Raw genomic sequence first — 15,000 nt, 5'->3', positions numbered from 1 at the left:
CCATCAAGCATTTGCATTTTACAAGCTGATGGACAAACTCTGTATGCAAATAAGACACTCAAAAAATACGAGCGGTGAATATTACATTATTCATGTAATAATGAAAACTAGCAAAATGCAAATATAATGTAAAACAGACACTGACCCAGATGCGTCTGAAATCACACAGAGGCTCATTATGGAGAGACCCTAATGAGCGGTTCATGACCTCACGGTGACCTTCTGACCTCTGGATTTAGGGGTCGGCACCGAGATGGACTCTCCTTTTGAACTTTTTCTGGAGACAAATGGAACGAGTGGACTGAGGAAGAAGTTACAACAGAGGCTGTATTTCTTAAAGAAATGATTGTCTTTTAATGTCCACAGTAGACTGCTGCTGGTGTTTAATGCACTATAAAAAAATGTTTTAAAGTAAGTAACCTGGTTGCCTTAAAAATGTAAGTTTATTGAATTAAAAAATTTGCGTTGATACAATGAGGGAAATTGGTTTAATAAATAGAAACTCAAAATATTATTGAATCTGAACCGCATAAAACGTTTGATAAATCATGAAAATAGCAAATATTTGGCTGCGTCATCACAAATAAAGCACACACACGTACCCAATATGCTTACAAGATCTTTTAATAATATTTGAATAAAGGTTGTCGAATCTCAAAAAATGTTCATTGTATTAACTCAAAAAAAAAATGTAAATGAACTCAAAATTGTAAGGCAACCGGGTAACTTTTTTACAGTGTGGGCTTTTATTGAAAGCATTATCCACTGCAAAAAAAAAAAAAAACTTTTCTTACTTAGTATTTACCTGGTTTCAAGTCTAAATATCTAAAAATTCTTACATTGAGGCCCCGTCCACACGAAGCCAGCGCTTTCCCAATCCGATCTTTTTTTCCTCATTTCAAGAAATATCTGCGTCCACACGAGATTAACGAAACCAACTAAAAACGATGTAGTTTGCATGCCAGGCCAGTGTGTGGCGCTGTAATTCTGCCACAGAAATACACTAAAAACGGAGAAGAAGAGTTGTGGCTAGCAGGGGTATAGCAGTGGTCGGAGGTGAGGCAAAATCTCACAATAAAATAACAAAAAATACATTTGCTACTTAACAGATGTGTTTTATTAACGCCTACACCGACCCCGACCCTAAACACACCCTTACAGTAATGCAGATACGGTCATTAAATGAGGCGATATTGAAGTGCGCATGCCCAGTGCCGTAGCCGTATCCCTTAACTCTTCACCGTGCTGGACGTAGTGTGAGGACATCACCGTTTCAGAAAATATACAGATTCGCTGTACACACGAAAACGGAAGATGATCGTTTTCAGATTTACCCGCTTTGGGACCCGGTTTCAGAAAATATCGGATTCATGCTTCAAAAAGCCGGATCCGTGTGGACGAAACGCTGATACGGTACAAAATGTATACGTGTACAGCTAAACGCGTCTCCATGTGGACGGAGCGTAAGAAACATCGGTAACACTTTAGTGTGTTAAACACATCTTCACTATTAACTCCGACTTCTGCCTCAATAAACTCCTAATTTACTGCTTATTAATAGTTAGTAAGGTAGTTTTTGTAGCGTTTAAGTTTAGGTATTGGGTCGGATTAAGGGATGTAGAATAAGCTCATGCAGAATAAGGCATTAATATGAGCTTTAGAAGTGCTCATAAACAGACAATATCATAGTTATATGCAGGATCATAAACAACTAGTTAATAGTTCATAACTGAACCGTACAATAAAGCGTTACCGAAATATTTAATAGACAAGTAAAAATTATTGTCTTGTTTTGGGAAGAAATAACTCAAAATGAAGAGAGTTCTTGCTTAAAATTCTGCTTTTAAAAAACAGTATGTTTCTAAAATACTCTGTATTGCTTAGTGTATTAATTACTAGAAGGAAGATATATTTCGATTTTGCACTTATTTTTCTATTTATATTTTTATTACGTGAGCTATTTGCAATTGCACTTTAACCACAGCAGTTTGAAGCGCGCTGTACGCAATTGTCAGCCGTTATCAAATAATAATCGGTGGCTTTTAGCACAGGTAGTGAGTCTTAGTTTGGTTTGGATTTGAGTCATTGGCAGCCTGTTGCGCTGATTAATCTCTGGGATTAAAGCCGAGCCGGTTAGCCGGTCATTAGGAGAAGCGCGTCAGTCAGTGAAGGAGCTCGAATCACAAGTAAGTGCTTCTGAAATACTCTGTATTGTATTAATTACTAGAAGAAGGAAACACTTATTTTAGTGTTTCACGACAGAATCACTCACTTCCTTCAAAAGACGGTAAAAACTCATCTCTTCCCTGAGCACTTAATCTTATCATGTCATAAATAAAAATCCCTCTAAACTCTTCCTCCTCTATTTCTCTTTTCTTCTTCCCTTTTCTGCTTTTTGCTACTCTGAGAAGTAGACAAATCTTGGTATTTAGGGCACTTTTTGCGCTTCTTTGCCTCTTCTTGACGGATCGCTTCCTGTTCTCCTGAGTTGTAAGTCGCTTTGGATAAAAGTGTCTGCTAAATGCATAAATGTAAAATAAGATAAATAATCTTGTTTTCTGTTTGAATTAAGATTATTTTTCTCACCCCATTGGCAGATTATTTATCTTATTTTAAGCAAAAACTCTCTTCATTTTGAGTTATTTTTCCCCAAAACAAGACAATTACTTTTGCTTGTCTAGTAAATGCTTCTTGTTGTAAGAATTTGTAGATGGTTGGAGTAGAAACAAGACAAAAATACTGAGTAAGAAGAGCATTATTTGCATTGTGACATTTTGTGTGAGCTGCTGGTTCAGTAATGCTTCAGAGGCTCAGAAGAATCATTCCGGAAGGTCCTGACATTGTCAAGTAAACTTCTGAGGATCACATTGACAAGCATAGAGAGCAAAGAGAGAGAGAGAGTGCTGAATAAAGCCAACATTACTGAGCATGATGAGAGGCATCCTTTACATTATGATCTTCTGCCCTCTGGACGACAGTATTGTGTTCAGATGTACATAAATAGGTCCAAACTATCTTTTATTCCCCAAGCAATCACGTTTTTAAATTCATCTTCGAGTGTTAATTGATGGCCAGATTGATCTCATTTTGTCATTTCACTTTATGTGATTATTAAAACAGATTTAATTTTTATGTTTGTATATGCCAGTGTGAAATTCTAAATGTCCGAGTGAGTATGCTGCATATGCACTTTCCTTTTGGGGATAAAACTAACTAACTAACTAACTAACTAACTAACTAACTAACTAACTAACTAACTAACTAACTAACTAACTAACTAACTAACCAACCAACCAACCAACCAAGCGACCGACCGACCGACCAACCGACCAACCGACCAACCGACCGACCAACTGACCAACCAACCAACCAACCAACTAACCGACCGACCAACCAACCAACCGACCAACCAACCAAGCAACCAACCGACCAACTGACCAACCAACCAACCAACCGACCAACTAACTAACCAACTAACCAACCAACCAAGCAACCAACCAAGCAACCGACCGACCGACCGACCAACCGACCAACCAAGCGACCAACCAACCAACAGACCAACCGACCAACTGACCAACCAAGCAACCAACTAACCGACCGACCAACCGACCAACCAACCAACCGATCGACCGACCGACCAACCGACCAAGCAACCAACTAACCGACCGACCAACCGACCAACCAACCGACCAACCAACCAACCGACCAACTAACTAACCAACTAACCAACCAACCAGCCGACCAACTAACTAACCAACTAACCAACCAACCGACCAACTGACCAACCAACCAATCAACCGACCAACTGACCAACCAACCGACCAACTAACCAACCAACCAACTAACCAACCGACCAACCAACCAACCGACCAACTGACCAAGCAAACAATCAACCAACCAACCGACCAACTAACTAACCAACCAACCAACCAACTAACTAACCAACCAACCAACCAACCAACCAACCAACCGACCAACCAACCAACTGATCAACCAACCAACCGAACAACTGACCAACCAACCAACCAACCAACCGACCAACTGACCAACCAACAAACCAACCGACCGACCAACCAACTGACCAACCAACCAACCAACCGACAAACCGACCAACCAACCGACCGACCGACCAACTGACCAACCAACCGACCAACCAACCAACCGACCGACCGACCGACCGACCGACCGACCGACCAACCAACCGACCGACCAACTGACCAACCAACCGACCAACCAACTGACCAACCAACCGACCAACCGACAAACCGACCAACCAACCGACCGACCGACCAACTGACCAACCAACCGACCAACCAACCAACCAACCGACCGACCGACCAACTGACCAACCAACCAACCAACCGACTGACCAACCGACCAACCAACCAACCAACCAACCAACCAACCGACCAACCAACCAATTAACGCCTATGGAATGTCCTCATATGTCACAAAACAAAAATGTGTGTGTGTGTGTGTGTGTGTGTGTGTGTGTGTGTGTGTGTGTGTGTGTGTGTTGTGTGTAGGTGTGTGTGTGTGTGTGTGTGTGTGTGTGTGTGTGTGTGTGTGTGTGTGTGTGTGTGTGTGTGTACGTGTGTGTGTGTGTGTCCTTCTGCCGCAGTACCTGTGGAGGATCTAGAGATGTGTGAATCTCTTCTGCTCGCTCCTCTGCTCACGTCCTCATGACTAATGCAGTCATAACAAAGCAGTGCTGTCACACACACACACACACACACACACACACACACACACACACACACACACACACACACACACACACACACACACACACACACACACACACAAACACACAGGACAAAAAAGGAAACACCTTTCAAGAACTGATGCACAGAAACCTATCCGGCGGATATTCTTTCCTTATTATATTCCATTTGTCAAACAAACCCAATAACAGCTGAACAGCCATGTTTAGTTACACCTGAGTTAGCCATGAGACCCAGAGCCAAACCTTCAGCACACACACACACACACACACACACACACACACACACCTTTGTTAGCATTCAGAGAGAGCCGTAAGCAGGAAATCTCCCAGCATTCCCTTGCACAGGTGGAAACGGAAACTCATATTAAAATGAGCACACACACACACACACACACACACTGATTTGCAATGAAAATGTTTGAGCACCTGATCTCCAAACCCATTGGATCTGAGGCCGTCTGTTATTCCAGAACCACTGAGATGCTTTTTCGTTTTTATTCCGATTTTTGATCAGTGTTTATTTTGTTATTTTAGTGCATCATAAATCATAATCTTAATTAAAATTAGAGATTGCATATAATGTTTTATATACATTTTATTTAATTTAACATTTATTTAATTTCAAGTTATGAAAATATTTGTGTTGTAACTATAATAGCCGTGACCTCCACCAACAGCTATCTCATGATTTATGATTTTTCAATACGCGATGATAAAAATTAACTTACACTAAATACAACCATCACAACAAAACAAAAAAAACAAACATAATTTAACATAATTAGCTCTTTTTTCTAGCCTCATGCATGCACGGGAATCAAGAGAACAACCCGTGCAGTGTGACGCCGCTTTAACTAAACATTTCAACATGCCACTCTGGGATTCGATTGAATCTGTGAGTCATGAATGGTGAGTCAAATGAATCATCTGAACCAATCAACTCACTCAAATGAATCATCTGAACGAACCAACTCACTCAAATGAATCATCTGAACGAACCAATTTGCTCAAATGAATCATCTGAACTAATTAACTCACTCAAATGAATCATCTGAACGAACCAACTCACGCAAATGAATCTGACTTTCAAAACACCACATCATCGTAAAAAATGATAATAACACTCTTAAAAATAAAATGTGTTTTACTGGCATTGATGGTTCCATTAAGAACCGCTGATATCAATCTTTCCACAGCACAATATTTATTTTTTAATTATTTAAGCAAGATTTAAGCACCCACTCCCTGTTTACGAGCCATGATATTGGACCCACTTATTTTATCGTCTCTAATTCAGCATGTCTGTTTACCTACCCTTAACCAATAAACACTTATTATTAAAAATGCTTCATTTCCCCTTTTTTAAATTTTCTTCATTTTTATTAAAAATAAACACCTTTCCGATCTGATATGTGATGGAAAAGGGAGTAAAGCGAGTTCGGCAAAAGGTGGATTTGAACCTCTGATCGATTCGCTTCAAAAGTTGATGCCACGCGTTTTGCCCGTAAGTCTCACCCCTACACTAATGCCACAGGTTATAGTTCAGTGATTTCCGTAATGTTTTCTTTCCCAATCAATCGTTTAGTAAACGGCGGTATAGTTGTGTTATTTAATGTAAATGCATTTGATTTGCTTCCGGTGCCAATGGATTTAAGGTTCACACCTGTAGATAATTTGCTTTGTTGTGTGTGTGTGTGTGTGTGTGTGTGTGTGTGTGTGTGTGTGAGCCTGTTTATGTGGTTTATGAGGACACAAATTTGTATAACTACATGAGTATTACACTGGTATTACACTATAAATGTGGTTTATGAGGACATATCAAATGTCCTCATAATTCAAATGGCCTTAAAAACATACTAAATGATTTTTTTTGAGAAAGTAAAAATGCAGAATGTTTCCTGTGATGGGTAGGTTTAGGGGCTGTGTGTGTGTGTGTGTGTGTGTGTGTGTGTGTGTGTGTGTGTGTGTGTGTGTGTGTGTGTGTGTGTGTGTGTGTGTGTGTGTGTGTGTGTGTGTGTGTGTGTGTGTGTGTGTGTGTGTGTGTGTGTGTGTGTGTGAATGGCTAGGTTTAGGGGCAGTGTAAGGGGATAGAAAATACGGTTTGTACAGTATAAAAACCATTACGCCTATGGAGAGTCCCTGTAAACCACATAGACCAACATGTGTGTGTGTGTGTGTGTGTGTGTGTGTGTGTGTGTGTGTGTGTGTGTGTGTGTGTGTGTGTGTGTGTGTCTATGACCATGTCTGGTCAGCCTCCACCGAAGATCATTTCTGACCCAGGAAAAACCCTGTAGTAGCATCTCTACCTTTAGTTAGTAACTCCCCAACATCGCCCACAACCAACAGAATGAGAAACATGACTAGTTATATTTGAGAAAGGGACTGTTAAGTATATTGGATTCAAGAGCCAATGGACCAACCAAATCACACAGAGAACAAATCAAATGTGCCGAACCTGCAAAGGCTTTGGATATGCGCTCCTTCTTCCACTCCCAGGGCTGATCGTACTCCTCCGGCGGCCTCTCGTCGTCCTGCGGTAATCTGCTCTCCCGGGAACACAAGCCTCTGTCCGGATCTCCGCCATTTTCCTCCGGCTCGTATGGAGTGTCGTATAAAGGCAGCTGCCGAGCCACGCCATCTTTAGGAGCACGACCACCTCGAATTTCTGCCACATGAAGAGAGGAGAGGACTGTGTTAAAGTCATGAAATGGAAAAAACATACCTGTTGCAAACCACAAAATATGTAATAATCACTCTTAGAAGAAACGGTTCTATCAGCGTATTCGAAACCCATAAAAGTTTCTATATAGAACCCATTTTAAGTGCCAAAAGGGTTATTTCTTGTCATAATAGAACCTTTTTAGCATAAAAGGTTCTTTAGAGTTCAACTCCAAAGAACCTTTTATGTAAAAAGTAAAAAAACAAAAAAAAAAAACACTGCATTTAGAGTCAACTCCAAATAAACTTTTATGCTAAAAAGGTTCTATAATGACAAGAAATAACCTTTTTGGCACTTAAAATGGGTTCTATATAGAAACGTTTAGGGGTTCCAAATATGCAGCACCGATAGAACCTTCTTCTAAGAGTGATAGGTATATATCACTGCAGTTTCCAACAGAAATGAACACTAGAGGCAGTAAAAATGCATTTTAGTCCATGATTTGTAAACAAATACATTGTGGAGTTTGCGTCCCTTAACCAGCTCCATTCGTTCAGATTTTCTGACATATTCACTGCAAAAAAATGCTTGTTTGTGAGTCTTGTTTCTACTGCAAACATCTACAAATTCTTAAAACAAGAAGTATTTACTAGACTAGCAAAAGTAATTGTCTTGTTTTGGGAAAAATAACTCAAAATGAAGAGAGTTTTTGCTTAAAATAAGATAAATAATCTGCCAATGGGGTGAGAAAAATAATCTTAAAACATTATTTTGCTTATTTTAAGTAATTTTTCCCCAAAACAAGACAATTTTTTTCTTGTCTAGTAAATGTTTCTTAAATGTAAGATTTTGTAGAAGTTTTGACTAGAAACACGACAAAAATACTAAGTAAGAAAAGCATTTTTTGCCGTGTTAATCTTGCTCGATAGCTCAGCTGGCACAGATTTGTACTTGCAATGCTGAAAGCTCGGGAACGAATCCTGTGAGAAAAGAGTCACGATAAAAGACGAGTTCAGAACACAAGCTCAAATGACACGGTTACAATCTCAATTTTTGTCACATTTGCTTTTAATAACACTATCAGGTCGGTTTAGGGTTTAGTGTGGGTGTATGTTAAAAAAACAACGTAACAAACGCCCAAGATTCACGCACATCTGTTCTGGAAAAAAAAGAAAGCTTTTAGCGCCACCCAGTCACCATAAAAATCAAAATGGACAATTTTTGTTTTTATTATGAAATATTGCATTGTTAAATGTATTAATTATCAGTGCACATTATTATGTAATATTCATGTCTCATTCTTTAATGGGCGGGGCCACCTGTCACTCACATAAGATCAGCCAATAGCAAACCACAGCCATCCAATCAGTTCCCCACAGACACAATCAAGCCCCGCCCACATTTGCTCTTGTTTGAGAGGTGTTTCACTCGGATATATGGCACAATAAGGAAGAAAAGACCAATGAGAGTATCAAGATTGATATTTTCAGTCAAATTGCAGCATTTCTTTTTCAAAAGTTGCCTGTCGTTTAGCTGCAGGATGCCATTCACTTTCATTATACATTATATGTTTTCATGTTAAGTGCTTAAAAGCTTCAGTCAAATGAACCAAAACAAGCTCAAAAAGCTAAACCTGCAGTGTTTAATAGTGAGACCTGCGGTGTTTAGAGGAAACCAGCTGAGAAAAGCCCTGAGAGACCCATCTGAACACAACCAAGATCGCCTGAATCAATCAATCCTCTTTATTTATATCGCGCTCTTCCAATGCCGATTGTTTCAAAGCAGCTTCACAGATTTAAACAGGACAATATTGCAACAAAATTTGATTCGTCTGTACAGTTAATTTGGAGAAAAGGGTGATGTTATCAGCTGATTTTAATTTATGATAAAGAAGGGGAGACTGGAGAGGCCGAGCTACACTGGAGAGGCTGAGTTACACTGGAGAGGCTGAGCTACACTGGAGAGGCTGAGTTACACTGGAGAGGCTGAGTTACACTGGAGAGGCTGAGCTACACTGGAGAGGCTGAGCTACACTGGAGAGGCTGAGCTACACTGGAGAGGCTGAGCTACACTGGAGAGGCTGAGCTACACTGGAGAGGCTGAGCTACACTGGAGAGGCTGAGCTACACTGGAGAGGCTGAGCTACACTGGAGAGGCTGAGCTACACTGGAGAGGCTGAGCTACACTGGAGAGGCTGAGCTACACTGGAGAGGCTGAGCTACACTGGAGAGGCTGAGCTACACTGGAGAGGCTGAGCTACACTGGAGAGGCTGAGTTACACTGGAGAGGCTGAGCTACACTGGAGAGGCTGAGCTACACTGGAGAGGCTGAGTTACACTGGAGAGGCTGAGTAACACTGGAGAGGCTGAGCTACACTGGAGAGGCTGAGTTACACTGGAGAGGCTGAGCTACACTGGAGAGGCTGAATTACACTGGAGAGGCTGAGCTACACTGGAGAGGCTGAGCTACACTGGAGAGGCTGAGTTACACTGGAGAGGCTGAGCTACACTGGAGAGGCTGAGTTACACTGGAGAGGCTGAGCTACACTGGAGAGGCTGAGCTACACTGGAGAGGCTGAGCTACACTGGAGAGGCTGAGCTACACTGGAGAGGCTGAGTTACACTGGAGAGGCTGAGCTACACTGGAGAGGCTGAGCTACACTGGAGAGGCTGAGTTACACTGGAGAGGCTGAGCTACACTGGAGAGGCTGAGTTACACTGGAGAGGCTGAGCTACACTGGAGAGGCTGAGCTACACTGGAGAGGCTGAGCTACACTGGAGAGGCTGAGCTACACTGGAGAGGCTGAGTTACACTGGAGAGGCTGAGCTACACTGGAGAGGCTGAGCTACACTGGAGAGGCTGAGTTACACTGGAGAGGCTGAGCTACACTGGAGAGGCTGAGTTACACTGGAGAGGCTGAGCTACACTGGAGAGGCTGAGCTACACTGGAGAGGCTGAGCTACACTGGAGAGGCTGAGCTACACTGGAGAGGCTGAGTTACACTGGAGAGGCTGAGCTACACTGGAGAGGCTGAGCTACACTGGAGAGGCTGAGTTACACTGGAGAGGCTGAGCTACACTGGAGAGGCTGAGCTACACTGGAGAGGCTGAGCTACACTGGAGAGGCTGAGCTACACTGGAGAGGCTGAGTTACACTGGAGAGGCTGAGCTACACTGGAGAGGCTGAGCTACACTGGAGAGGCTGAGCTATATTGGAGAGGCCGAGTTACACTGGAGAGGCCGAGCTACACTGGAGAGGCCGAGCTACACTGGAGAGGCTGAGCTACACTGGAGAGGCTGAGCTACACTGGAGAGGCTGAGCTACACTGGAGAGGCTGAGCTACACTGGAGAGGCTGAGTTACACTGGAGAGGCTGAGCTACACTGGAGAGGCTGAGCTACACTGGAGAGGCTGAGCTACACTGGAGAGGCTGAGCTACACTGGAGAGGCTGAGCTACACTGGAGAGGCTGAGCTACACTGGAGAGGCTGAGCTACACTGGAGAGGCTGAGCTACACTGGAGAGGCTGAGTTACACTGGAGAGGCTGAGCTACACTGGAGAGGCTGAGCTACACTGGAGAGGCTGAGCTACACTGTAGCACAGCCTGGAGAGGCTGAGCTACACTGGAGAGGCTGAGCTACACTGGAGAGGCTAAGCTACACTGGAGAGGCTAAGCTACACTGGAGAGGCTGAGTTACACTGGAGAGGCTAAGCTACACTGGAGAGGCTGAGCTACACTGGAGAGGCTGAGTTACACTGGAGAGGCTGAGCTACACTGGAGAGGCTGAGCTACACTGGAGAGGCTGAGTTACACTGGAGAGGCTGAGCTACACTGGAGAGGCTGAGCTACACTGGAGAGGCTGAGCTACACTGGAGAGGCTGAGTTACACTGGAGAGACTGAGTTACACTGGAGAGGCTGAGTTACACTGGAGAGGCTGAGCTACACTGGAGAGGCTGAGCTACACTGGAGAGGCTGAGCTACACTGGAGAGGCTGAGTTACACTGGAGAGGCTGAGCTACACTGGAGAGGCTGAGCTACACTGGAGAGGCTGAGTTACACTGGAGAGGCTGAGCTACACTGGAGAGGCTGAGCTACACTGGAGAGGCTGAGTTACACTGGAGAGGCTGAGTTACACTGGAGAGGCTGAGTTACACTGGAGAGGCTGAGTTACACTGGAGAGGCTGAGCTACACTGGAGAGGCTGAGCTACACTGGAGAGGCTGAGCTACATTGGAGAGGCTGAGTTACACTGGAGAGGCTGAGCTACACTGGAGAGGCTGAGCTACACTGGAGAGGCTGAGTTACACTGGAGAGGCTGAGCTACACTGGAGAGGCTGAGTTACACTGGAGAGGCTGAGTTACACTGGAGAGGCTGAGTTACACTGGAGAGGCTGAGTTACACTGGAGAGGCTGAGCTACACTGGAGAGGCTGAGCTACACTGGAGAGGCTGAGCTACACTGGAGAGGCTGAGCTACACTGGAGAGGCTGAGTTACACTGGAGAGACTGAGTTACACTGGAGAGGCTGAGCTATACTTGAGAGGCTGAGCTACACTGGAGAGGCTGAGCTACACTGGAGAGGCTGAGCTACACTGGAGAGGCTGAGCTACACTGGAGAGGCTGAGCTACACTGGAGAGGCTGAGTTACACTGGAGAGGCTGAGTTACACTGGAGAGGCTGAGTTACACTGGAGAGGCTGAGTTACACTGGAGAGGCTGAGTTACACTGGAGAGGCTGAGCTACACTGGAGAGGCTGAGTTACACTGGAGAGGCTGAGCTACACTGGAGAGGCTGAGTTACACTGGAGAGGCTGAGCTACACTGGAGAGGCTGAGCTACACTGGAGAGGCTGAGTTACACTGGAGAGGCTGAGCTACACTGGAGAGGCTGAGTTACACTGGAGAGGCTGAGCTACACTGGAGAGGCTGAGCTACACTGGAGAGGCTGAGCTACACTGGAGAGGCTGAGCTACACTGGAGAGGCTGAGCTACACTGGAGAGGCTGAGTTACACTGGAGAGGCTGAGCTACACTGGAGAGACTGAGCTACACTGGAGAGACTGAGCTACACTGGAGAGGCTGAGCTACACTGGAGAGGCTGAGCTACACTGGAGAGGCTGAGCTACACTGGAGAGGCTGAGTTACACTGAGTAGTTTGAATAAATTTGGTTTGTCGATTATTTTCATTACCAATTTTATCGATTAGTTACTGGAGCCCTAATTTGTTTAATAAACACTCCAGACTCAAAATCTTCTTCAAAATTCTATGAACACACAATGATGACCACTCTGCAGTTAGACTTCAAAACCGCAGTTCCGTCCTCAACCTCCAGGGGTCACTGGAAACAAATCTGTAACCATTCACTACAAAACACAGAAATCATAGCGTCACTCCAGTTTGTATCTTTGATCAACAGATTTCTCAGTCCCTCTCTCTAAAACCATTGACTCTCTCTCTCTCCTTCTCTAGGGTGGCATGAAGCTGTAAGCAGCCGCTCCTAATGGTGTGGTATAATGTAGACACGCTCATGGAATGAAATATAACACCACACCGCTGCATAATTGCCCCTCTGCTCAAGGGAGCTCTTGCGGAAAAATGAGAAAAGTGTAGAAACTACAGATAGAGAGAGAGAGAGGGAGAGAGAGAGAGAGAGGGTTTGAGAGAGATCTTCATGTAAGCCTCTTTACATTAATATTTTAAGTCGTGACAGCAAAGTGTCCTTCACCAAAAAATGTTGTGGCCACAACGACAATTTTCAGTTTTGGCTAGAAAAGATTTGGAGTGAAATTATTGATCGAAACAATGACATTTGATTAGTGCTTCTCCAGACCTGTCAGTGTCTATTTCTTGCACACAACATGGATAAACTACAACAGCTAAACATGTCAGCGGTGTGGACTAGCGCTGGGTTGACAATATCGATGTCTTGTTTTCAATCAATTCCAATATAGATTCTCAAATCTTTCAGTCTATGCCGTTTTCTGCTTCACTAAACGTTATTTGAAGCTCCTAAAAACTTGCCTTATGTACAATTTGAACAACTCAGGACAACTCAGTTTTTGAGTTAGCATTAAATATATTAATAATCTATTCTTGATATCGGCTAAATGAAGGCTTTTGCTTTCTGCAAAGATAATCATTCCGGTGCATCACTAACTCTTAATGCATCAGAAACACCTCTATGTGTGGCTATAAGACATTTTACAACCAAAAGAGTTTAAAGGGTTAGTTCAGCCAAAAGTGAATCTTCTGTCATTAACTCCTCTCCCTAATGTCGCTCCACACCCGTAAGACCTCCGTTCATCTTCACACACAGTTTAAGATATTTTATATTTAGTCCGAGAGCGTATGCAAGTGTATGCACACTATACTGTCCATGTCCAGAAAGGGAATAAAAACATCATCACAGTAGTCCATATGAGACATCAGTGGGTTAATTAGAGTCTCTTGAAGCATCCAAAATACATTTGGGTCCAAAAATAAAAAAAACTACGACTTTATTCAACATTGGCTTCTCTTCCGGGTTTTAAAGCGAAACGATATCAAGGCTGCTTTCACATCTCTAGTTCGGTTCATTTGGTCCGAACCAAGGGTAAACAATTACACACTGTTGCATTTTTCAGCTTTTTTGGTTTCTTCTCACACCACACTGATTGCTTTGGTCCGAACCAGTTGAAACGAACCAAATCGCAGGCACGCGACAACATCAACATCACCCATTGGCCGTGGCGTATTTCCTAAACCGCGGATTGGTCAGAATTTACGTGTGGGAAAATTCCAACAGAAGAGGAAAATCCAGCAAACTATCCTAACGAGGAAAATCCTAATGCACTGCAGACGAGAGCGCATCGCTCGTCACTTCAAGCGGAGCCGTGCAGTAATTTTCCTTAACTCTGACATGCTCATCTTCTGATAATATTGCCAGCGATCTATCAGGTAATGTCATGCACAGAACGTCAGCGCAGCTGGTTTAGTCCAAAAATGATCAGTCCTTCTGCGTTCTGTTGGAGGTCGGATCACGTTCTCACCACAAACGAACCGCTCCAGAGTCCGTCTGAAAGCGAACCGAGACCAGCTCTTCTTCGGTACGCTAGTTTGGTCTGCTTTTGGTGCACCCGAGTGCGACTGCTGCTGTCAGACCTGACCAAACGAACCGCACCAAAGAGGGAAACCAACTCGAGTACGATTCAACCGAACTAAAGGAGGCAGGTGTGGAAGCAGCATTAAATAACGAGCAGTCAGCGCGAAGCGTGTGTTAAGAACTCAAACGCACAGGCTTACAGGACCTCACGTCTGCAAAAGTTCAGGAATCAAAGGTCAAACGGTAGCGCGGCATTCACACACGTACACACATGTTGGCCACCCACCGTGGTGTCAGTGCTGTGAGTGTGTGTGTGTGTCTGTGTGTGTGTGTGGAGGCTGGGTGGTCTGATGAGCTCTACTGATTTACGATCTCTCTGCATGACAGACTGAGAGAATCAAAGCTCAACACTGACCTCCATCTTGGAGATCCAAGACATCAAAACCACTCACACTGCAAACACTGCTCTGGAGGGATGGAGGGATGGATGGATGGATGGATGGATGGACGGACCTGCTCTCCTCGCCTTTACACTTG

At 43.8% G+C, this 15,000-nt stretch overlaps 1 protein-coding gene across 4 annotated transcripts in view; it reads right to left on the bottom strand.

The window, feature by feature from the left end:
- zgc:158464 (uncharacterized protein LOC791139 homolog) overlaps positions 1–15,000 on the bottom strand; it is a 147,708-nt gene that overhangs the window by 41,216 nt on the left and 91,492 nt on the right. For 2 of the 4 annotated variants that reach the window (XM_067419491.1, XM_067419493.1), the window contains exons 3-4: positions 7,182–7,391; positions 4,625–4,711 (exon numbers count right to left, since the gene is read on the bottom strand). In XM_067419491.1, the coding sequence (XP_067275592.1) occupies positions 4,625–4,711; positions 7,182–7,391 (297 nt within the window). The remainder of the gene's footprint in view (positions 1–4,624; positions 4,712–7,181; positions 7,392–15,000) is intronic. The other 2 variants (XM_067419492.1, XM_067419494.1) reach the window with 1 other exon arrangement.

The sequence above is a fragment of the Pseudorasbora parva genome, chromosome 16 (assembly GCF_024679245.1).
Source record: "Pseudorasbora parva isolate DD20220531a chromosome 16, ASM2467924v1, whole genome shotgun sequence".
Taxonomy (NCBI): domain Eukaryota; kingdom Metazoa; phylum Chordata; class Actinopteri; order Cypriniformes; family Gobionidae; genus Pseudorasbora; species Pseudorasbora parva.
Note: the sequence above shows the minus strand (reverse complement) of the source record. Positions and strands in the feature narration are given on the sequence as shown.